The sequence below is a fragment of the Sparus aurata genome, chromosome 1 (genome assembly GCF_900880675.1).
Source record: "Sparus aurata chromosome 1, fSpaAur1.1, whole genome shotgun sequence".
Taxonomy (NCBI): Eukaryota; Metazoa; Chordata; class Actinopteri; order Spariformes; family Sparidae; genus Sparus; species Sparus aurata.
In genome coordinates this window covers 5,368,213-5,393,717 of record NC_044187.1, presented here as the reverse complement: position 1 = coordinate 5,393,717, position 25,505 = coordinate 5,368,213, and the positions used below count along the sequence as shown (strand labels likewise).

Here is a 25,505-nt window from a genome sequence, read left to right as displayed (position 1 = left end):
CTGGTTATTAAATGATCTAAAATACATTTCAAAATAAAAGGAGCCAATAGTTATTTATACAAATGTGTCATAAATAGATGTTTTTGCTTTAATTCGCCTCTGTATTCATTAACATTTGTATTAGTTCAACTATTTATTTAACATTTGATTAATTGATTTTATTTTGTATTTTTATTTCTTTACTTATTTCCTGTTTTGGCAGGTTCAGGCTTCCGTACTCTCCTGGTGCGTCTCCATACACAGAGTTCACATCGACTGTTATATTCTGGCTAACAATGACTGCAATGATTTCACTATGACAGTGAATTATTTGACTTTAAACATAATAAACATGATTAATAAATAATAAATCCAGGCCATAATCCCAAAGCATCATTTTTTGACGAGTTGGGACTCAAAAAAATCTACTTTTCCTACAAATGACATCCTCAAATTGTAATTAAAAGTTAATTAAATGCTTTATAAACACTTTATTGACCTTCTGTTTATTGTCAAGTTGTAGCTGATGTTAATAAACTGTCACCACCACTTGATAAATGGTTTGAAATGTGTTTTATTGCTTGTTAACAGTTAACTTAAGTTTAATTAACTATCCTCAATCATGGTTGTTAATAGTCATTGACCAGCTGTTATGACGTCACACATGGTGGTGAGTATTTAAAGGGTTACATGTGAGTGCAGCAGCCAATTAGAAACATTTAACTTAACATTAACATAAAGACTTTTCACAGCCGGGAACCCAAAAGTGTTTATTATAGTTTGCTTGATTTATTTTTTCTGTATTGTCTTTGTCTATTTCCAGCTACAAGCAAACTTCTGGAGGAACTGAAGTGTGTTTCACTGCAGGTTGTGTTGTATTGATCTGTGTATGTGACAAATAAAGACCGTTTGAACCTTCAGCTGATCTATAAGGAATTAGTTAACGTTAATTAACTCACTAGTGTTGTCTCCGTAAACAGTTGTTCTGTTCGACTGTAGTGGTCGTATAAAAGTCAATCTCTTGTTTGGAAACTTCAGATTTTATTAATTCAGATTCTCACATGAAAAAAAAAAACATCATAAAGTCTTCTTCAGTTAAAATTTATATATGACGAACTAACTTTCCTGTTTGTTTATTAGCATGTTTAAAACAAACATATCTGCTTTTTATTAGTCATGATAAAGTGCTTATTAAAGGAGCACTACGTAGTTTGGGGAAGAAAAGAAGGATCGTCAATGATCTGATTATTTTCCCGTCTAAACAAACAAAATAAACTTTCTTTGGAGGACTCAACTTTACACAGCTGCACCGGGAAATTGCAATTAGTCAATTTATCGCGACAATAATCTGCTGATACGCTGACGATGACATGTTGTGCACGACTAGCAGAAAATGGATTCACTGACTGAACATGATAGTTGGATGCAGCTCTGATGTCTGTACTCAACACTGAGAGTTTAACTCGAGACCACAAACCAGTTAAATTAAAGGAGCAGTCTGCAGTTTTGAGAAAAAACATTTTTAATCAGAACTGACTGATTATTTCTTCTGCCTAAACAAACTAAACAATCAAACTCTCTTCGTTTTCATGTCTGAATAGACGGAATAAGCAAACTGACCTCAAAGTACAAAATTATACAGTTTAACTTTGTTTATGTGTGGCGGACCCTGCCACCTTTCTATCTTCAAACAGTGTTCTGGGATCTTATTCTCCTCTGAGAACAGCTTGTTTATTCTCTCATGGAAAAAATTAATATTTCCGAGCTTGTATTATTAACTTGTTGATATTGTGAATATATAAATTCTAAGGTTGAATTTCTTCTCCTAAAAACTACATACTGCCTTTGAAACAAGACCTTCTAACTTATTGATTTGTGAATGAAGATGTTTGTGTGTTGAGTCTCGTCCTCAGGTCATCAGATGCTGATGCAGTCTGAGCCGGCTGTGTGTCCAACAGTACGTTCAAACGTCTACAGAGAAAATCTAATTAAATGACAACAGTCTGTTCTCTGGGTTTTTGGGTTTCATGGTGCAGACGACCGCTAAGAATTCACAGCAGGAGAGATTTAAACTGGTACATCCTGCAGGGAACACGAGTTGTGTTGATATAAAGTTTAATCAGCAGTCTATTCATGCTCATTTAAAGTGGAACTCATCAAAAAGCAACCGAGGCTTTATTTGTGATTGAATATGAGTCAAACCTTCGTGTAAAAGCATAACTACAACGAAAGAGGCACTTTTAAGATTTACTGTAGTTTCGTTTTCGGGCAAGCTAATTTTCAATGGGAGTGCTACGGGCACTTTTACGATAGCATCAAAATCTCTATTTTTAAAACAGTAAGAAGTCTCGACACAACATGAAACTTTGCTCGTAGTATCACCAGGGTCTCTACACATGAACACGAGCATTGAGAACATTGTTTGTGCACACAGAGTTTACTAAAAAGAAGGTTTTTGAACTACTCACGTTAGCAGTAGCACCTCCGGGGCGCCGCTATCATGGCAGACAAAAAGTGTCGATCCCCGAGTGCGACCTGACAGGTAGGAGAGTAATGGTGGACCTCCTGCCTGTCAGGTCGCACTCGGGGATCAACACTTTTTGTCTGTCATGACAGCGGCGTGCCCGAGATCGAGCTCCAAGGTGAGTTGTTCAAAAACCTTCTTTTTAGTAAACTCTGTGTACTCAAACAATGTTCTCAATGCTCGTGTTCATGTGTAGAGACCCTGGTGATACTACCAGCAAAGTTTCATGTTGTGTCGAGACTTCTTAGTGTTTTAAAAATGGAGATTTTGATGCTATCGTAAAAGTGCCCGTAGCACTCCCATTGAAAATGAGCTTGCCCGAAAATGAAACTACGGTAAATCTTAAAAGTGCCTCTTTCGTTGTAGTTATGCTTTTACACGAAGGTTTGATTCATATTCAGTCACAAATGAAGCCTAGGTTGCTTTTGGCGAGAGTTTCACTTTAAGGATCCCCATGAGAAGACACATAATAATAATAATAATAACTTTATTTATATAGCACCTTTCAAAAGCATGTTACAAGGTGCTGAACAACAGAAAATAAAAACAGAAATAAAAACATACCAAATACAATTGCAACAACAACGACAACAAAAATAAAAAAAATAATAAAATAAAATAAAAACATTATAAAACCGCCAAGAAATAAAATTGGAATAAAAAATTAGAAATTAAAAATCACACATCCTCAACAAGGTAATCATACAACGAATAATAAAACAAAATTAAGAGAAGGCCAATCGATAAAAGTGAGTCTTTAGAAGAGATTTAAAAGAAGCCACTGATCTTGCCTGCCTGAGATCGCTGGGCAGGGAGTTCCACAGCTGTGGAGCGCGGACAGCGAAGGTCACCTTTTGTGATGAGACGGGACCTCGGGACCGTAAGCAAAGCTGTGCCTTTAAAGACAAGTAGTAAAATCTTAAAATCAATTCTATAACTCACAGGCAGCCAGTGGAGAGCAGCAAGGGTTGGGGAGACATGGATCTGCCTCCAGTCCTGCTGCTGTCCCACATTTATAACACAACACAGACTCACAATAAAAAGTCCAAAATACTCAAAATTAGGGAGGAAAATTTAAAGGAATTAAGCAGGAGGTGATGGTGAAACAACACACAGGTTCAGAACAAACAGGGAGGAAAGACAAATGCTAATGTGGAAAATACAAACTGCTTTAATTGCAAACCAACAGAAGTTCTTTGTGTTACATCTGCTTCTCCACACGGGGGCAGTAGTGTCGAGGCTATCAGAGGCCGAGCAGCACCATGGTTAAAAATCCCTGCTGATCAGTCATTCTCCATCCTCTCCTGTGTTCCTCTTGTAATTCAGTTCTTTTGTGTTAATTCATATTTGTTGTCTTGTCTTTTGTCGACGTTTTGTTAGTTGTTGCTTCAAACCAAGAGGTCCGATAAAATCAACTGCGGCTCATTTCTTAACAAAAGTCATGATTTCTGTCAAATTCTCACGACTGTCCTGTCATTTATAAAGCTGACGCGCTTATATATTTATGTTTTCTATTATTATTATGATGGAATAAGTTCCATATAAATTATAGTGATATAGAGATGGAATGTGCATTTTACAGAAGAGAGTCCGGGTCAGAGGTGAGAAGAAAAAATGAGAGGAGGAAGGATTTTCATCACGCGCTTGAAGAAAAAAGTGGAACTCTTGACTCTTCATCCAACAAACTGAGTTGAGGTAGTGAAACTGTACTTCAGTATCAGCTTCAAAAACAAAGGCAGTATTTCTCTCTCAGCTCATAAACAGTGAAGATGTCAGAATGAACCTTTTACTCCAATGATGTGATGTCATTCAGTGGCTACGTTGCATTGTGGGTAATGTAGGCAGCAGGTACTGAAAAGCAGTTTAACAACGAATGATCACAATCGAGTCAGCAGAACCAGAAACATCACTTTACTACACGGCTCTTCTTCTTTTACAACACCTGGTGCCTACATTACCCACAATGCAACCTCGCCAACTGATATCAAGATTAGTGGGTCTGCACAGGCATAAAGTGATCTTTATCCGAAGCGTCACGTTGTTTCATGTCACAAATGCAACAGAAAACAATGATAGGCCACATCCCGAGTTCCTTCTTCATTACAGGCCTTCGTTTGGCAGAATATACTTTAGAATTAAGCGCGTTCACTCGGGTCTTAAGTTCAGACCGAAGCCGAGCCGAGCTGATAAAAACCCGGGCCTGCTGCAGAGTCGGTGGGCCCGGGTGCACATTCCCGGCCTGATCTCAGCGGGTGTAAATCGGGTTCCTGACCCTGAGGAGGGTGTGAGTGACGTCACTGGAGGAAATGCATCAGATACATGCAGCTTCCTCCGGAGCCTCCAAACTCTTCACACCACCTCCTCCACAGCGGCAGCAGCTCCTCCCTGCATTTCAATGCGTAAAATTGGTGGATTCGCCCTTTAAATCGCAGCTGTCCCTGCAGCCTGTGAACATTAACAGACTTTTCATTAACTGGTTCACATGCTGACGGCAGAATTTGGTGTCCCGGGACCTGGTTTTGTTTGATGATCCCTAACTTCCTGTGGGCGGAGCTTTGGATGTGTTGCGTCACATACACACAAACACACTTGGAGCTGCTAACACTGCGTGGTCAAACACGTGTGTTAGCTCCAGATCTTCTTCAAACAGGTGACAGCTGAGTGACAGTGTCCGTCACGCAGGTGCTCGCGTGAAATCTGCAGAAGAAAACGCGCGTTTTAACACCGCGCGGTGGCTGCGCGCGTGCGTGGCGCGGGTCAGTGACGCGGGTCAGGTGAGGGAGAGTTGGGACGGTTTCAAACTTGCTCAGAAACTCTCTAACTCGGGTCAATATTGACAGAAGCGGGTTAGTGATTAACTGTGCTCGGCTGCAGCAGCTGCTCTCTGTCCCAGCGCTCCCTGCGTCACTCTGTCCGCTCCACCATGCAGTGCGCCCGGGCATGGAGAGGTCTGAGCCCGCTGCTCAGAGCAGCGCAGCAGGCAGCGCGGACACGAACCCAGAGATACACAGCAGCTGCCGGGATGGACCTCAGCGGGATTTACCCGCCGATCGCCACCCCGTTTACCGCCACGGAGGACGTGGATTACCAGAGACTGGAGGCGAACCTGAAGAGATACGCAGAGATACCGTTCAAAGGTTAGAACCGAACAGGGCAAAACTTCAGGTTCTGACCCGCAGAAGTTCTGAAAAGGCTCCTGAAGTCTGAGTCAGGGTCCAGCTGGTCCAGTGAGATCATCAACAGTCAGGTTAATGGGTCCAAATCAATGTTATTCTGCAGAACTGTGGTCGAACCTGAAGGAATTTCAGACATCAGACATCAGACACACTTTAAAGGGCATTCCTGCAAAACCAGCTGAGGCTCTCAGTCAGTCAGTCAGTCAGTCAGTCAGTCAGTCATCAGTCAGTCATCAGTCAGTCAGTCAGTCAGTCATCAGTCAGTCATCAGTCAGTCAGTGTGCTGAGGGAGCTGACGGAGAGGACAAAGTTCAGCATGGAGGAAGAAACGCACACTCACCTGGCGGTCTGCAGGTGTGTGTCTCCCTCTGCTGGTTCTTCATCACCACTGCAGATGTAATATTTCCATCATTTGTAATAGATTACACCACCATAGTGTTGTACTAGTGGTACAGTATTATTACACTCCACCAGGGGGCAAAGTAACTAGTTACAACTACTCCAGTTACTCCTAATGAAGTCATTTATGAGTTTCTTTCCAGTCTAATCTGTAATCTACTTCTTTACTTTTAAAATCTTGTTTCTTGAGTTCAGTTCAGATTAAAAACTGCATTTTTATGTTTGGTTTGTAGCCAGTAACACTGTCTGAAGAATACTGTAACTGAAGTATTATTTTAATACAAGTAGTTTACTTGTAATTGAGTAACATTTCAGCAGTGCTCAGTTCTCTCTCCACCTTTTAATATCATTTCTACTGAAACCATGGTAACACATCCACACCGTCGACTAACTCTGACCTTTGTTACACTTTACTGGACTTTTACTGGTATTTTTCATTCAGTACATTTGTGTAATAAAGTAATTTTGTAGATTACAGTAGAGGCCTGGACTGCCTGTGTTTTGTGCTGCAGGTTTGGTGGTTCAGGGCTCCAACGGTGAGTACCCGTACCTGACGGAGGAGGAGCGGGTGGAGGTGGTGAAGACGGTCAGACGATCACTGCCGGCGGACAAACTGGTGATGGCCGGATCGGGCTGTGAATGTGAGTCTGCGTGTGTGTGTGTGTGTGTGTGTACAGAGTTAACTGCTGCAGCTATTTGATAGTAATTGTGAGATTTTAATTAAAACTTGTTCCACGTTCTCAGAAACTGACACTTTGTCACAGACGCTGGAATTAAACTCATTATAGAGAAACAGTCAAAACACACAGATCCGCTCTGAGACGTTCGTATAGATCCTAATTAACGAAGATGAGCGTGATGTCGTTCAACTGAAGACACAAGTCACAGACTGAACACAGATTTTTAGACGCAGGAAAGGACAAAGAAATGAGATCTTTGACAACACTGACACTTCTTTAACGGTGTATGTAGAACAAGTTTACTTTCTTTAACGCTCACAAAACAAAACACAGAGCTGTCAGTCTGGGAGCTGCCTGCACATTCTGTCCATTTCTTACAAATTACACCTTTAATAACACTTTATTTCACTCAGAGCTACAAACGAACAATTCCTGGATGTCGGTGACAGCTGACAGACCAGACTGACAACACGTGTGTTTCCATTATAGATTTCAGCTCCATTAAAGGGATATTCCAGTGTAAGTTTAATCCATGGTCTAAATCACCGTGAAACTGTTTTAGACTCCCTCTGGAGAGATCAAGTTAGCAGACCGCTAATTTACGGAGTTTTATCAACCTCAGAAACGACCGCACGACAACAATACACTGCAGTAAATGGATCCAAATATAAACCGCCACCAAAAAGCCACAAATAATGCTCAGAACAGCACCAAACTTCAGCAACAGTACAAATAGGGTCTCAGCACATAGTCCGGGGCATCTAACCTCCGCTAGCTTAGCTGGATTTCTATTGTGAAGCTAAAAACAGATTTCAACTCTCCTCCATCAGCTTCGGGGTCGGCGAAGTCCCGACGCGACGATTACCGAGTGCGGTTAGAAATGCTCAATTCCGTTCTTTTCCCTGTCCGCTCTCGATAATAACTGTTATAAACTGGCAGGTAAGACACATATGAACTTTGATTGCTTTTCCATGGAGTCATAATCATACATTTTCATCCATGAGCCGCGGAACTCTACTGCACTCGGTAATCGACTCGTCGGGACTTCCCGTCAACAGGAAGCTGCTGCAGAAGAGTGGTAAATTTAGTCAGCTTTTCAGTAGAAATCCAGCTAAGCTAGCGGAGGTTAGATGCCCCGGACTATGTGCTGAGACCCTATTTGTACTGATGCTGAAGTTTGGTGCTGTTCTGAGCATTATTTGTGGCTTTTTGGTGGCGGTTTATATTTGGATCCATTTACTGCAGTGTATTGTTGTCGTGCGGTCGTTTCTGAGGTTGATAAAACTCCGTAAATTAGCGGTCTGCTAACGTGATCTCTCTCGAGAGGGAGTCTAACACAGTTTCATGGTGTGTTAGACCATGGATTAAACTTACACCGGAATATCCCTTTAAGAGCCGGTGGTGTCGTTGGTTTTAACAGGCTGATAACTGAAGTCAAACAGAGTCCGTCACAGTTTTATCGGCTGTTGAAAGAAGCGAACGTTCAGAGCGAGCTGTGCGTTAAGTCGCTCTGTAGTTCCTCACTTCATCAGTTATTCCACAGATGTTTATTCACAGGGAGATATTTGTTTCATACATTAGTCTGGGTTTCTCTTCGGCCTTTTTCCCCACAAAGTGCTGTTGATTTCCAATCCAAGGTTCGTCTTTTCAGCCTTTTCTCTTAATTTTGTCGTTTTGCCTTCGTTTCACTGATATTCAGTCTTTACTGTTGCGTGCGTGGTGTGTTAGTGAGTTCAAGGCTGCTGCATTTATTTTTCTTAAGTGTGAGGAAAGAGAGCAGACGTGCACAGTAAATGCAGTTGATGGAGCACATATGGCGGCCTTGCACATGAGAGCACACATGCCAGAGAGAAATCTATTGTAGACCAGTGAATGCTATAGAAATACACTCCACTGTAGCGACAACAAGCGCGGAACAAAAACGTACACTTCCGCCTCCAGTCTTTGTCCTGATTCGAAGGTTTATTTGTTGCGCGGTAACAAAGCTGCAGATCTGTTTGTGACTCGAGTTGTTTTTTTCTTTTCTTCCGCTCAGCCACAAAAGCCACCGTCCAGCTCACGGAGAAGATGGCGGCCGCCGGAGCCGACGCCGTCCTCGTGGTGACGCCCTGCTTCTACAAGGGGAAGATGGACAGCCGCGCTCTGATCCAGCACTTCACGAAGGTCAGCGGACCCTGATGGACATAGTACAATCCCTAATCCTCACACTGACCCTAATCCTGAAACCTCCAGCCAACTCTTAAACAGAAATGAGGCCTTGAACTAGAGCTGTGCGATATTACGATATATATCGTAGTGCGATATAAAAATGTCTACCGTAGGATATAACCCTCTGTTGTTTATATTGTAACTTTAACGTGTAGGCTACTTGATTAGCACTGTTGCTACACGAACGTTAACGTACGCTGCGGTTGTAATTTAACACGCCGTCTAAAGCACAACTCAACGTCGGAATGACCGTTGGATATCGACATTTTGAGTTCAAAACAAGTTTATTGTATGAAGGCGAATGTAACTGCAGCAACGCTAACGCTTTGTGGGAGCATTTTAACGTCACCCGTAAGGACTCGTTTCCGGCACCGGTCGCTCGGGAGTAAACAGAGGCAACGCAGCATGGCGGAGATGGAGAAGAGCGCAATGGAAGACGAAAATAACGTCACTAGTAACGTTACATCAGACCTGGATACAGAAGCAGAACCCCAAGAAGATTTGCGGCGAAAAGGGGGAAATGGAATTCCATCGTTTGGCTTTGGTTTGGGTTTAAAAAGTCAGACACCGACCAGACAACGGTAATCTGCAAAACATGCCGCCAACAAGTTGTTACCAGCGACTCGAACACATCTAATCTTTTCTACCACTTAAAGACACGCCGAGATATATATCTTTATCGGGATATAACATTTTGTCCATATCGCACAGCACTACCTTGAACCATGAACCATTCCCTTACAAATGTGTGAAAATGTGGAGAAAAAGTTTAAGAAAGTAAGAGAAAAAAATCAGAGATCTGTCCCAAAAGTCACTGACTTCTGTTCCGGGCTGAGATCATCCTCCATCCAAGATTCATAGAAATCCATTCAGTAGTTTTTGTGTCGTCCTGCCGACAAACAAACTATTTAAACTCATTGTTCAGAAATGTTGCTGCGGCTGTGTTCAGTGCTTCCACAGGCTCATCCCTCCGTGTCTCCCCCTGCAGGTGGCGGACAGCAGCCCGGTGCCGGTGGTTCTGTACAGCGTGCCGGCCAACACGGGCCTGGAGCTGCCGCTGGACGCCGTGACGCAGCTGTCTCAACATCCAAACATCCTGGGCCTTAAAGACAGCGGAGGAGACGTGAGAAACAACATCTTTTTATTATTCTGTGTGGTCTAAACTAACACGTGTCTCATCAACAGCTTCATTATCAAGTTTTCTTTCATTCTATCTCGACAAAAACGCTCAACAGAACTATTTTGTTAATTGCACCAACTTGACAAGCTCGTATGGTGAGTGTGTACGTTTGTAATAACTAAAATATCAACTTGAAAATACTAAAGCAACGACAGGAAGTGTTGGTATGATGCTGCACACTCAGTCGAGACAGAGCTGTGAGCCTTTGTTCATTTACTGATCTGCAGTGAACTCGCTGCTGGAGAGACGAGAGAACAGACTGCTGAAGAAGCCGAAAACTAAAGTGTGTGTGTGTGTGTGTGTGCAGTTCTGTTCTGCAGGGTTGATTCGAGGGTTACTTGTTGGAAAAAAGAAAAACAACAACGACAACAAAAAAAAAAAAGAGTCAGTTTGCTCTCGCCGAGCTCTTAATACCTTTTTCGTCTGTGTGGGAAGTGTTTGCAAGAAGTTGCAAATGGATTTCTGATTTGGGAAATAACATGTTTGTCCACTCGCTGGGAGACAGCAGCGTGGGCGTAGTTCAGGCACACGGCGACCCAGCTCAATTGTAGGCGTGAAGAGGCCAAACGCAGAAAACAATGGGTGATGGGTCAATTTGAGGAAGGCAGACAAGTTGCAGGAAAGATTATTCTGAACAAAACGCCAATCTCTTCCACATCAGCCGGCGCCTGCGACGTGGCAGGATCTGTATCAAAAATATCTGACAGTGTTGGCGCGGATGGTGTCGGCCGGAGGTGAATCATGTTATGTTTTGTCCAAAGTGATTTTTAAACGGGTCTCCAGGGTCGAGAGGAGACATGTCCAGAAACATAAACTGCTGTTTTATCAGCAGATTCTGGTGTCTGAAGCCTTAAATAGCATGTGGTGGGAAAAGTTCTTTTTTCACTGCCTGTGTTTCTACATACATGAGACCAGGAGCTCGCTGCAGGAGAAAAGTTCTCATGCAACTTCTCTGTCTGAGTTGATCGTGTGTCTCCTGCAGCTGAAAGTCTGCCAGTCTGAGCTCCATCATCCCCACAGTGTCCCAGTGTTCACACTAACATCCTGTTTAGTATGATGGAAAAGATTTAGTGCGTCCTGATACACGTACGTAAGTAAAATGCAAATGAGTTCCTCAGACCCAAAACACTCATCAGGTGATCAGGTTCAGGCTGGAAAACCTCGTGGTTTCCAGTTATAATGAACGCAACGTAAACTCATGTTTACTTTTTTGGGTTCAAGCTGGAAATAAACCCCAGTGGCCCGAGTGAAAGTCCCGTGTTTGTTCAACCCACCTGACTTCCTCCTTTGCTCCCTTAATAATTACTACAGCTACTACAAAGAACAAAAGAAGTCATTATCTCTTCACCTCCATGCAGACGCAGCGTCCACTGAAGTTTCCACGAAACATTCCTGGAGCCTCACAGCAAAACAAAACAGTGTTTTGTAACTGAAGTCACAAAACATAATATAAAATGATATAATAATCCAAATCCCCCTAAAGTGAGTACTTTCAATGTTTATGGATGAACATCGTGAAACAGTTCCTGTTCATTAAAGGGGCACTGTGTAGTTTTTAGAGAAGACGTTAAAGCTATAAATCTCTCCTGAGGTAAAAATACAAATTCAGAAATATTATCTCCATACGTGACTAACGAGCTGTTCTCAGAGGAAAATAAGGTGGAGCACTGTTTGAGGCTAGTAAAGTGGCAGGGTCCGCCACATGTAAACAAAGTAAAACTGTATGAATTTCTCCTTTTAGGTCAGTTTGTTTATTCAGTCATGAAAACGAAGAGAGATTGATTGTTTAGTTTTCTTAGGCAGAAGAAATAATCAGTCAGTAATCAGGCAGATTATTGTCGCGATGAATCGATGAATCATTTAGACAGTTTCCCAGAGCCCAGAATGACGTCTTCAGATTGCTTCTTTTTAGCAAACGAAAGTTGAAAACTCAAAGATTCTGTTTGAATGTCAGAACAGCAGCAGATCTTCACATTTGAGGAGCTCTCAGCAGCAAATGTTTGACATTGTTTGTTAAAAAAAAAAGACTCTCACAGACATGAGAGGTGAAGATGGCTGTAGTTTATTTTTCCTTTTCTTTTGCAACCAAACAGCACAAATAAAGAATAAACAGATTAGTTCAGGTGGATAAAACAGCAAAGGATTGGAGTGCTCCGGTCTCTGGCAGGTAAAGGCTTGAAGAGGTGCTCAGCAGAAGGCTCGTCTCCTGTTTTATTATGTATGAACAGTGAGAAGCACGGTTTGTCCTTCTGAAGCGTGGAGGAGAATAAAACGTGAAGTAGAAATAGATTTGCACTTGTTGCTTTGTTTCCGTTTCAGGCACACGAGACTTCACGGCGGTTTCGATTGCGTTTGTGTTTTATTTCCTCAGTAGAGCAGCGAGGAGGTGACGCTGTGACAGTCTTTAATAAGCCGATGAGACGTGCTGAGGGTGGAAACACAGCTGGCAGGTTCAGTCACATCATGGGTTTAAATCCTGCTTGAAACATTCGTCTTCCCTGAAAGTTTCCGCTGTGAGCGGCTCGCTCGGCTGCGCAGCGTCACATCTTCACGTGTCGCGGTTAAAATATTTGCTGCTTTTAACAGTTCGTCCCCTCAGGAATCATTAAAGTTTCATCTCATCTCACCTCATCGCCTCTAATTTGATTCCTTCTGCCCACACTGCCTTCACACACACACACACACACACACACACCAGGTATTTTTAATTTAACTCAGTGCAAATCCAGCCTCGCCGCCTCTACACACACACCGACTGAATTCAACCTGTCTGTTCAATCCAAACAAATTAACCGTCTCCTAAGTGAAATATTTCCAACGCCTACTGTAACTTCTCCCCCCGGAGGAGAGCCGGGATCATTTATCATCACGCTTTAACAGCTCGCACCTGAAAAAATAGTCGCAAACACTTTAATATGACGCGGTGACACGGTAGACGTCAAAAAGAAACTAAAGATGACAACCTAAATGCAGTCGGAGGCCTCGGCTTCACACTCGCAGCCACTTCTGTCACAATAACAATACAGTCTCATTTCTCAGCGTCTTCTTTCATATTTAATCCCAATTAAAAGCTAAGAGTTTTTAACTTCACAGCAAATATAAGTATCAGGCAGAAGGAGTTGGGAGAGAAACATAAACATGTGCACGGATCTCTGAAGGAGCTTTACATATATGAAAAGGTTTGTAATATATATACACTCAGTAAACAGGGATTTTTCAGTTTGTTGCATCAAGGCAACATTGTGCACAAACTTCAGGCCGCCTGTGAACAACACGCTAATCTGCTGGTGAACTGTGACCTCACAGCAGCAGGCTCGTCACATCGCCCGTTGATTTGTTGGAGCTGATATTTTGGTCTGTTTTTGACATCAACATGTTTACGTTATGGCTAACGCTAGCGAGAAAACGGAGCTTGAAGACACTCTGTTGTGGCTAAAGTCTCCTGCTTGGGAACACGGCGGCTTCCTGGTTGAATATTGCAACAGAGATAGACATGTTCCTTGTGTGACAGTTTAACTGGTGTTCATTTTACCGGCGAGGGTCCCAGGTGTGCTGGAGGTGGTTTCAGAATCCCGTCTTGTCCGCTAACCAGGAAAAACATTCTGATCGCCCTGCTCATCGATCCAAGTCACGTATACGTGTATTCACTTTGACGTGGCTTGAACACGACTATTCCACACGGAGATGTCGGCGGCTGCAACCTGCAAACCACAGTGACAGTGTAGGTGACTGTCAAATCATCCCAAAGTGCATATTGTCGTCCTTATATCTTCGTAATGAAAGCCTGTACTCACAAATAAGTCATGGGTGGAGTCAATAGCCATTTTTAGACAGAGCACCAAACCGCCAATTTGCCCGTCCTTTTGGCGGCTCGGTCCACAGTTTTAGACAGAGGGTGGCAAATTGGGGGTCTGTTCTGGTCCACTGATTTTCCGCCTCGGAGGGTACACTCATTTCCGCCTCGCCTGCTATCTAAAAACGAGGCGTCAATGTGCCGGCCTCTGCGTGAGATGGGCGGAGGTGTTGATGACGTGCACTGTTGTGTGACCCACAGCCGGGGAGTTTTAAAACCAGGAAACAGCTGATCACAGCTGCAGTCAGTCCATCACTTCATCCACGGACATTAAGATGAGCAACTGGACAGCCGCTGAGATCCAGGAGATGCTAGCGTCTCCTCGGTCTCTGTAGCTGTTTGGTTGTGTTAGCTTGTTGTTGTGTCAGCAAGCTAAGGACGGTCGCTACTTTCAAATTAAAAGCCCCCCGCTAAGAACCCAGTTCTAAACTCCAATGGGGTGCAATGTAAAGCTCTTATTTTGAAGACAACTTCATTGTCACTGTTCACAGCCCAACTTCGAGCTTCACGTCACATGTTTACCTACCTCAGAGGCGGCTTTTAGAAAAGGAGGAATATTATGCCTCGGTTTTAGAAAGACAGGCCGGCACATTGCCGCCATTACCTTGGAGCAAATGTGCCGCCTTCTCTATCTAAAGAGGGCAACTGAGTGTGGACGAGTTAATCTTTCTGGCAATAAATAAGAAGGTAGAGTAAAACTGAACAGGGAACTGTTACTGCTGCACTTTACTTGTGGAAAAGTTTTGTTAAAAGCCTTTAACAAGCTGTGAGGAATTTATTTTTATATTTCATATATTTTTTGTTTGAGAATATTTAATTAATTGGAAAGCTTATTTTACATATATTTTGTTAAATTGAGAATAATGTATTTAACTTATTACCAGGCAGCATTTAACAACAGTATTCTTTTTTTTAATTTTATTTTCATATTTTGTATAATGTTACAAAAGTTCTGAATACACAAGAAGCAACTTTATGTGTTGCATTTTGTACCATACTGTACCTAAAAACCGAGGAACGTATCAAACTGTGATGTTTGTGTTCGTTACACTCCTGGTTTGTTGAGATGTTGCAGTCTGGAGCGTCTGTAACGCCTCGTTAGCTGCACGGCTACAACTGAGCTGCTACATTAGATGTTCCCACCTGATAATTACGACTGAAATCAGATTGTTCTCAGGGTTTTTTTTTTTGCAAATCGTCTCCGTGAGGCAACAAAAAGAAAACACCTGAGGGGTGAGATCACGACCCCCCGTCTGTAGCAGAGAGGTTAAGTTTCCCTTCGCTCTCAAGTTGCACGCTAATGACGATAATGAGACTTAAAAAAATAAAAGCTAATGAGTGTTTTTCTGTCACCGGGGCAGACGGCACTCTCGCTGCGATGTTGTTTTCCCACTGGGGGGGCTGCATCAAAAATAGCCAGAGTGCTGAAGCTTTCAGGAGGATTGATTGACTGATCAATTACAGTCCTGCGTGTTTGAAATGACTGATATGGGGAAACTGATTGACACGCTGCAGTTTAAAAATAAACCCTGGGCTGTGTCGCGGTGGAGGCTGCAGGTTTTCCCTGCGGAGGTTTCAGCGTCTCCTCGCTCCCTTTGTACATTTTCAGGTTTATTTGGATTCTGCGCTTCACATCCGGATTGATGGAGGAGAATTAAAAGAGGCAAAACAAAATAAAAGATCTCATTAATTATTCATGAGCCTTTCCCTTCCTCCTCCTCCACTTTTGAAGTAGATTTTTTTTTTTGTCACTTGGGACTCGTCTGTTCTCTCCTCCTCCTCCTTCTTCTTCTTCTTCTTCTTCTTCTTCTTCTTCTTCTTCTTCTTCTTCTGTTTGGGAACTCTTCTTCCAAAAAAAACCCTCCACCACGTGAAGAGTCAGCGCTCGTCTCTATTTGAGCGATTTGTTTACCTTGTGCGATGTTGGCTTTGTCGTCGTCTCTTGTGACGGCCTCTCCTGGGATTAGAAAAAAAAGAAAAGAAAAAGCAACCTGACAGCAGATATTAGTCCTGACAGCGGGGAGGAGCGGCAACAATGAAACAGTCCTGATTCTTTACCTTCTTCTCTCTCTCTCTCTCTCTCTCTCTCTGTGTGTGTTTCTTCTGTATCCGTTCCTCAGATCACGCGGATCGGCCTGATTGTTCACAAAACCAAAGCGCAGGATTTCCAGGTGCTGGCGGGCTCCGCTGGGTTTCTCATGGCTGCCTATTGTGTCGGTAAGAAGCTCTTAAACAGCAGTCAGTCTCCTTCACGTCCCTCAGGCTCTCCAGTGTCGTATTTCTTTCTCTTTACCGTCCTTGCTGCAGAATCACAAGAGCAAAGAAATGTGCACATACTGTCAACTGTCAATAAAGCTTTGCATTCTGGGGTCACCTCCTCTGGTTGTTGTTACAGCTCACGCTCCAGATGAACAGAGCAGCTGCGCGTCGACACTTCAGGGACTTCATCCGGATCAGCGAGGCGTTCAGGCTCCTCGTCCTAAACACGTCCTCATTTAAATCTAAATTAAATCTAATTAGATTGAGCTGCAGCCTCCCACCAGCTTTTTTTTTTATAGTTTAATCTCATTCAGCCCCTAAAATTCAATTAGCAAAAGTGTGAAAAATTACGCCAGATATTTAAATCTGCGAGAAAATCGCAATTAGTCGACTTCAATTAATCTGCTGAAGTTATGTTATCAGGTTGGAAGTAGGAGCGGTTTTAAAAAACGCTCCCTGGAGATGCAGCCGGGCTTTTTTACAAAATAGGTTAATCAGGAGGTGGAAGCACTGTTGGATCTGGATCGCTGAATGTTTTAGCTGAACAAACACTGACGGATCACAGTTCAGACGGAGTTCTACCAGAACCAGAACCGCTGTAGACGGCCAGAAGAGAGAACGGATATTTAGAGCCACAGTGGCACCTTCAGATCAGCCTGTATCGTCGCCCTGAGGAGAGATTTGTCCTCTGTTAACGCAGCCACAGTCAAACTACAGCACACGATACCGTAGATTTCCCTTCAGCATCGCGTCTCATAGATAAAAAGCGAGAAAAAGTCCAATTCAGGAAGTGGTTGAGGCGGCTGGAGTGGAGTGTGCATCAGAGGTGGATCGTTTTTAATTTACGTCACATAAAAGCGCTGCGAGTTATGTAACGTACGTGACGTCACGTTAACCCAAAGAACAGTTTCAGTGACGAGATGGAGAGCTTTGATCCATCCTGAACCTCTGCAGACGTGAGTGGTTCTGGGACAAACATGCTCCACTTGATGAGCCTGTTGTGAGACGTAATCATGTCCGAGGGCCACTTCTGCTTTTTCTGGGCTGGAAAACAAATTCCATCAAATTCAAGTCGAGCGTTCTGGTTGAGATTCTCCCATCGTCCAACATTTAGTTTTCATCCGTTTTTTTATCTTCAGCATCTCTTTTTTTTTTTCTTTTTTTTCTCCTTTTTTAAAAAACAGAAGCTCGCTAAATGTGGCTGCTAACTCGTAGGAGCGTCTTTATCTGGAGCGCTCTCGCAGAGTTTCAGTAAATCATAAAGTCTCAGCAGCTTTTTCAGTTATGAAGCGACTTGGCTGCCTCCTCGGTATGTCGGCCACGTACGGCGTACTGTAAGCCTGGATTAGATAACACGTTGTGGGATAGGCATCGATATGATGCTAAGGAACCTAATGAGTCATGTTCTCGCTCTGCCACACACACACACACACACACACACAGCTCTCTGATCTTTGCTCCCTGACATATTCTCATCTCCATAACTGAAATATGGGAGTAATTGGCTGTGTGTGTGTGTGTGTGTGTGTGTGTGTGTGTGTGACTAACACAGCTAATGCACAGCAATGTAACGCCACTGAGTGATTGATATGATAATATGTCCGTGCTGCGAGCGCATGTTCAGGTTTTGATGTCCGGCTTGGTGCTCCTGACGTTCCCCCTCCTCCACAGCGATGCTGGAAGAGGCGGGTCGTCCACCTGTCAATCAAAAACCTCGTACAGCCTCACAGCACAGCTCACCTGCAGCTGTAAAACTCGGCGTTCCAATGAAGGCGTTTCTTTAATGCTCCACCACGTCGGCTGCGACACGTCAGCCGAGGAAGAGCTGCACGTTTTTATCAGAAAACAGACGTGTTTGTGGTCGTTTCTGTCTGAGATCACTGTGTTGAAGCCTGAATGTGAAACCTAAATAAACGTTAAGTCGCAACATAAAGAAACAGTTTAAACTCATCGGATGAAACCGACATTTATTCTGGTAATTGGGCTTCTATTGATTGCGTAACTTCTTATAAAATCATCAGAGTTGGTTATTTAAAGCGTCCTGCAGCTCGTAACTGCAGAGGACTTTATGCATCTCTGTGAACTCATTAAACAATCAAGTACAATACTGTTAATTAGTGAGGTGGTAGGTGTCGTTTCTAACTTCAGACAGGCGCCATGCGTTCGTCGATGAAAACATCGCTTCATATTGTCGCCGTCTTCAAGATACGCCTTTATTTTGAAAATTCCATGTCACTGCTTCCGTCGTTTGAGCGGCTTCGTTCTCCACTGTGCTTTTGTTTTTAGTGAAATTAAATGGATTGTTTTTTTATACGTGAAATAATATTTCCACTGATGAGTTCAGTAAAAAAAATTAAAATCCTGTCGTATGAGCTTCAGGCTGTTCCAGCTCCGTGTCCTCCATCACAGTTTCAGTTGGTTCTGGCCTCGAAGCCTCGCCGACACGCTCGTCCACTTTCCAGTTTACTTTCCAGAATGGCGTCTTTGTTTTCCTTCCTCTCGCAGCAGGTGAGGAGGCGGGGCTGCTCGCCTGTCAGCCGGCCGCAGCGTTAGATAAGCTGCTGTCAGCTGTTTGATCTGAGCGGCGGCGGGCGGCAGAAACATAAATCAGACAGAATATCCTCCCATCAGCAGCCGCCGGCTCGTCTATCAACAACAACAACTCCAAGGCCACGGACGGAGGACGGCTCCATGCTTCTTTTTTTTCTCCTCCACCAGACACACACAATGAGATGTCACACTGAGAGGCCATGGTATCCTGTTGTCTGGGAGAATGTATATGAAAAAAAAGAGATGTCATAAGAAAGCGCTGCTGCCTACTGATCTGTCAGGGAAGAAAAATAACAGGGTGGACTCTGAAAAGCGAGTGAACCGTCCACAGTGTGCAACCAGGAGAGCGATGGAAGGATTTCTATAGGAGGAATATACGTCCAGGCAGGAAACACACCTCGGTCCTCTCTGGTGTTTGAATTCCCTCCACATGTCGTCACGTGGAGGATTTCACGGTTCTGCTAATGCGTCGGCGTACCGCGCGCGAGTGATCGGTGGACGGGACGTTTAATATTCTAAACAGACTAAGTGCTGAGTGGAGCTGATTGCACGCAGGGAAACTGATCAGACGTGTGATTTCTCCGCCCGCCTCCTGCAGCTCCACGTCTGCGTGAAACCACTTTCTTTAACAACTGATTGTGAGTAAAGAGGTCGACCGGCTGAACCCAGAACTCCTGTGAGCCGACTCTTGTTAGTCGTTTGGTAAAAATCTGATGATTTATCACAAAGGAAACCGAAACAGTTCAAACATTTAATGAGTCCAGTTTTCTTTGGACAGAGCTCCCGTGGATCAGCCTTTCCTCACAGATCACCACCAGTTGAATTTATGTTGTTGCAGAGATTTCTACATTTTTGTTAAAGGAACAGTTCACCCAGAAATGATGATTAAGACATCATCTCCTCCTTCTCTCCATGCTGATGGACAGATGGGTACAGTGTTGGATTCATACATTCATGGTTCCCAGAGGATAGATCCCAATGATCAATATCACAGCTGTGATATTTAAAGTTTCTTCAGAAAGGATTGATGAGGTGATGAAGGCAGCACGGAGGGACTACGCTCTCTCTGTTCCTACTTAAAGATAGATAGATAAATAAATAGATAGATAGATAGATAGATAGATAGATAGATAGATAGATAGATAGATAGATAGATAGATAGATAGATAGATATTTTATCTATCCTTAGGGAAATTCAAGTGTCCAGTAGCATACAAAATACAAAACATACATTAGACATACATTAAACTAAAATTAAAAACCCTAACCTTAAGAATAGAATAAAAAATAGAATAAAATATAACATTTAAAGTATTATATATATATATAATATATAAAATGAATCTAAAATGAACAGTAGCTGCAGTAAACAGTGCAAAATGATAGACAGTGCAAATGAAAGTGAAACAGTGCAAATGGACACAATCTATAAATTTGCTCCATGTGATAAATATTCTTGTGGTTGAGTTGTTTTCCATTAAGAAAGAAAGATGTGGCGTATTTAGTTGGCTGGATAATAATAGATTACGACAGCGATGTGACGTTTCCTCGCCATCAGCGGTCGTCTGTGCTTTGTGCTAAAAAGCAGATGTTTCCCTGCTGATGGTGAACATGGTGACTCTACGTGCAGTGCAGCATGCAGACATTATAAAGTCTGGTATTGCTTTTTTATTGAGACTTTTTATATGGCAAGAAAAGGATGAGGAGGTTGAAAAGGTCAAGAACATCTCTGTACATAACAGTTCGTCATCGTGTAAGAAAATCTGGAAGTAAAGAAAAAAAGTGAGTCTTTCATATTGATTCTTTCTCTCCGCCGCGGTCCGGCTGTCTAGGTGCAGTTGGCGGAGTGTGCGCTCTGGCGAACGTGTTGGGTCGGGAGCTGTGTGAGTTGGAGCGTCTGTGTGTGTCCGGGCGCTGGGAGGAAGCCAGAGTCCTGCAGCAGCGCCTCATCGAGCCCAACGCCGCCGTGAGTACCATCTGCTGCACACCGGGAGCTTCTCATCCCGCCGCAGCACCCAGCAAACAGCGACAGACTGGAGGTTCGGTCACATCTCCTCGGGTTTGATCCGGAGCCACGAATGATCTCACTGGTTGCGTTAAATCCCAGCGGAAGAAAACTGTAGACTTTGTAGACTTTTCAGTTTCCTTTTCCATCAATTCAAACAGGGACGGTTCACCTCAACATCTAAAGTACAAATCTGTCCCGTAATCTGATTCTTTCGTGGTGAGTTGTTGCATATTTGTTGTAGAAACGTCTCTACAGCAATCTGTCTTTCCAGGAATCCAGATAATCCACAGACCTCGTCGTGAGCGGTTTCATGTAGGAACTATTTTCTTTCCGCGTCACCACGCAGTGCATCTAGTCATGGATGAGAGGCCAGCGAGGAGGACGCCATTAATGTTCACATCCTTCACGCCTTCACGCCTTCACGAGTAGATGCAAGCGTTCTCCCGCACAGTGATACGGGAAGAAAATAGTTCCCACATTTAAACAGCTCTCGGTGAGCTCTGTGAAGTATCTTGTCGGGATTTCTAGGAAAGAGAGATTAGCGGGAGTTTTTAACGCAATCTGGGCGGATGAATAAGTGAAACTAAGTGAAAGTCTTGAAGCTACAGCGCGAAAAAAATGTCTGAAACTAGACGAAACTTTGTTGAGTTTTGCACTTAAATTCTCCCAAATGTTTCCGACAGTGTTCAAACAAGACAAATCCATCATTTTTACTGCGTTTACGTTGCGTCGTCTGTCGTTTCAGCCTCCAGGAGAGAGTCAGAGTGAGGAAGGGAAGTCTGTGAACACGACGTGAATAAAACTTAAAGGGATTTTGCAGTGTAAATTTAATCCATGGTCTAAATCACCGTGAAACTGTGTTAGACTCCCTCTCGAGAGATCAAGTTAGCAGACCGCTAATTTACGGAGTTTTATCAACCTCAGAAACGACCGCACGACAACAATACACTGCAGTAAATGGATCCAAATATAAACCGCCACCAAAAAGCCACAAATAATGCTCAGAACAGCACCAAACTTCAGCAACAGTACAAATAGGGTCTCAGCACATAGTCCGGGGCATCTAACCTCCGCTAGCTTAGCTGGATTTATATTGTGAAGCTAAAAACAGACTTCAACTCTCCTCCATCAGCTTCCGGGTCGGGGAAGTCCCGACGCGACGATTACCGAGTGCGGTTAGAAATGCTCAATTCCGTTCTTTTCCCTGTCCGCTCTCGATAATAACTGTTATAAACTGGCAGGTAAGACACATATGAACTTTGATTGCTTTTCCATGGAGTCATAATCATACATTTTCATCCATGAGCCGCGGAACTCTACTGCACTCGGTAATCGACTCGTCGGGACTTCCCGTCAACAGGAAGCTGCTGCAGGAGAGTGGTAAATTTAGTCAGCTTTTCAGTAGAAATCCAGCTAAGCTAGCGGAGGTTAGATGCCCCGGACTATGTGCTGAGACCCTATTTGTACTGTTGCTGAAGTTTGGTGCTGTTCTGAGCATTATTTGTGGCTTTTTGGTGGCGGTTTATATTTGGATCCATTTACTGCAGTGTATTGTTGTCGTGCGGTCGTTTCTGAGGTTGATAAAACTCCGTAAATTAGCGGTCTGCTAACTTCATCTCTTGAGAGGGAGTCTAACACAGTTTAACAGTGATTTACAACAGGGATTAAACTTACACCGGAATATCCCTTTAAACAAATCGTCTGTAAGTCACGTAGGATAGATTTTCATCTGCAACTCCCATGATCCCACGCTGCATGCGTCTTTTGTGTTTTTAATTCTGGACTCCTAACAGCAAAACAATTTAAGCAGTTTTTTTTAAAAGCTGAGGAGAAACTTCAGCTCAGTGCTTTTGCAGATAAATGTGAACTTTTCCCGATCCTGTAAACTTTAGAGACGGGGAACAGGCAGATCGAAGCGTACTTGAAGGTAGAAGATGTGTGCAGCAGACACTCGATGAGACGAGGAGCGGCACTTAGCAGCAGCAGAGTTAAATGTCAGAGTTGTGTGCTTGTACGTTTCTCGGAGCCGATGTGCGAGGAAACAGAAACAGCGCTGAATAATTAGCTTCAGGCTACAAATGTGTCTGTTAAGGTGTGTTAAATGTCACCGACCGAACAGCATCAATCTACCACGCAAACACCTCCGCACGCTGCATCACGAAGCTCCGGCTCACTCAGACGAGGCTCAGCAACCCAACGTCCATCACAGGTTGTAAACGCGTCGTTATCGATGAAGCTTTAGAAGAATCCACTCTGCAGTTTGGTGTGTGTGTATGTGGACGCTGATTGGTGGTCTGTGTTGCCAGGTGACCAGGAAGTTGGGAGTCCCCGCCCTCAAGCAGGCGATGGAGTGGTTCGGTTTCCACGGCGGCGCCTGTCGGTCGCCTCTCCAGCCGCTGACGGAGGCGGAGACGCAGCAGCTGAGGCGGGACTTCACCTCCAACGGCTGGCTGTGAGGTGACCCGGGCCGGAGAGAGCGTGTTGGACCTGCTCATCACAAGAACGTCTCCTCAGAACACAACAAAACCCAAATCACTTAGAATTTATAGTTTGTATCAGTCCGCTTCATTCATGGCTGATTAGAGCCGAGATTTGTTTCAAAATCACGTGTCGTTAGAAGTCAGAAAGTTAATCGACACAAACAACTCGACAGTCGCTGGTCCTCGAGGAGACGTCGTCATCCATTTCATCTCCTTGGAAACGTTCTCTACAGACTGGCTGATGAATCAATCATCGTGTCCGTTCAGGTCGGATCAGACTGGCTGTTGGTTGCCAATTAGTCGCCTGACGTATAGAAAAAAACCCACAATAAACTGTCAGTAAAATAACTTCCTGCAGTCTGCTCATGTTTTGATTCATTCTTCTGTTTCCTTCACACGAAAACAAATTACTGTCGACAGTTTTCTCCTCTGCTGCAAACTGGACAAATGCTACGTAGGAAATGTTGTTTATGTTCTTGTTTCAAAAATAAAATTCAATTTTACTTAAATAAAATAATGTTTTGCCTTTATTTGAACACAAAAGGAAAACTGGGTAATATTATGTTTTTTCTATTATTATTATTATTATTATGACTGCTATTTATGGAGACAGATTTGTGTTTAAGTCAGAGCAGAACATTAAAAACTTTCCCTCCTTCTTGTGTTTCACACTGTATTACTGTGTGTTAGCCACATGCTATCGCTAGCAGCTAGTAGCCTGGCTACTGACTAAACAAAAAATAAATAAATGAAAAGTTTAAGGATCTCAGTTTGGTATAAAAACCCTGATCTCTGTGCAGGCAGTTAATATCAGTCAACAAGTCGTTTCCCGTTTTTCGTTCTCTGATTTTGAAGCGAAATATTGGAAACGATTCGTCATCCGTTTTCTGTTTTTTGACTTCAAAACGAAAGTCGGATGGCGGCAAAATACACGGACTCTCTCCATCGAGTGAATGCCCGTCCTTCTGTCTATCAGTCCTCCATCAGCGGGTTCTTCTTTGCTGTGAGAAGTTTCCACAGTGACTGGAAAAACAAAGCCTCTTGTTTTAGTTGTGCAAAGTCAGACGTGCTTCCTGTGCAGCTTTCCCACCTTCCAGGTAAACTGCAGCCCGGTGGCCGACTGACGGCAGCAGAGTGACAGTGACGCTCACAGGGAACCGTCTCTACGCAGATGATGTCATTTTCATCACATCAGCATTTACTTCAAAGCCACCTGGCACTTCATTCTTCAATGTCTGACATCAGAGGTGGAAAGCAACAAAGCACAAATACTTTGTAACTTGATATGTTATTCAGCTGCTGTGACGTCTTGTGACTGCTGCTGTCACGTAACAAAGATCCTTTCCCATCATGCTGCTTCATTATTAAAGCTTTTTAAACGATGGGGGGCTTTTATTGTGAAGGAGTAGTACTGCACTTCTCTACATCTGAACACAAACATCTGAACTTTCTCCTCCTTACGTTCAAAACATGCACATTACGTTAGTTTGATGCGTTTGAGGTGAATTATGGATTTATTTTATTTGGCGTCACACGGCAGACGCAGCGAGACGAGACAAAGACGTAATGAAATACGTAAGAAGACGTAAACAGGCGCAGAGGGAGGCTGGACTGTGGAGAAAAGGTGTGTGCATTTATGTTTTTAATTTTAGTTACAATGATGATTTGTCTTTGTGGGGCCGGTATGAAAATGGACAACATGCAATTAGAGTGCAGCTTTTGCACACCTGGAGATCGACAGGTGAGCAGGAGAAGACACCTCCCACACACTGACCGCTTCTTCACGTTTCAGACCTTTATCAGGCTTTTTTTCCTCACACTGAATATATTACTTATTATAATTGTGAAGAAAAACGCTGCAGACTCCAGATAAAAGCAGGAAATTGATTAGCTATTAGTCGCAGCCACGTGTAGCTCCACCCACCCCGGACCCACGCAGCCGATCCAATCAGCAGGGCGCTGATCTGGTCGTCAGGCGAAGGTCGGAGGGTAATTAAGTCTAAAATACAGACATGAATAGTGTTTCCACGTGTGAATGGAAGATCGGCCTCAGGTCGGTCAGAGCGCAGAGCTGCAGGTCACATTCCCGGTGCGTTGCAGGTTGAAGAGCCGGAGCGACGCTCAGCTGTGGAAAAGTTAAAAGCCGTAATTACGGCGGTAATTGAAGTGGAGTGTGGCGGGTAGCCATGGAGATGAAAGCCTCCAGCTT

At 43.5% G+C, this 25,505-nt stretch overlaps 1 protein-coding gene across 1 annotated transcript; it reads left to right on the top strand.

Moving 5' to 3' along the window:
* Positions 1 to 5,098: 5,098 nt before the first annotated feature.
* Positions 5,099 to 23,645, top strand: hoga1 (4-hydroxy-2-oxoglutarate aldolase 1). Its single transcript, XM_030427218.1, has 7 exons — positions 5,099 to 5,640; positions 6,591 to 6,719; positions 8,794 to 8,921; positions 9,955 to 10,089; positions 16,120 to 16,216; positions 20,641 to 20,774; positions 23,123 to 23,645. Exons 1-7 carry the CDS (start codon positions 5,427 to 5,429, stop codon positions 23,270 to 23,272), a joined length of 987 nt encoding a protein of 328 aa, XP_030283078.1. The 5' UTR covers positions 5,099 to 5,426; the 3' UTR covers positions 23,273 to 23,645.
* The last annotated feature ends 1,860 nt before the right edge of the window (positions 23,646 to 25,505 follow it).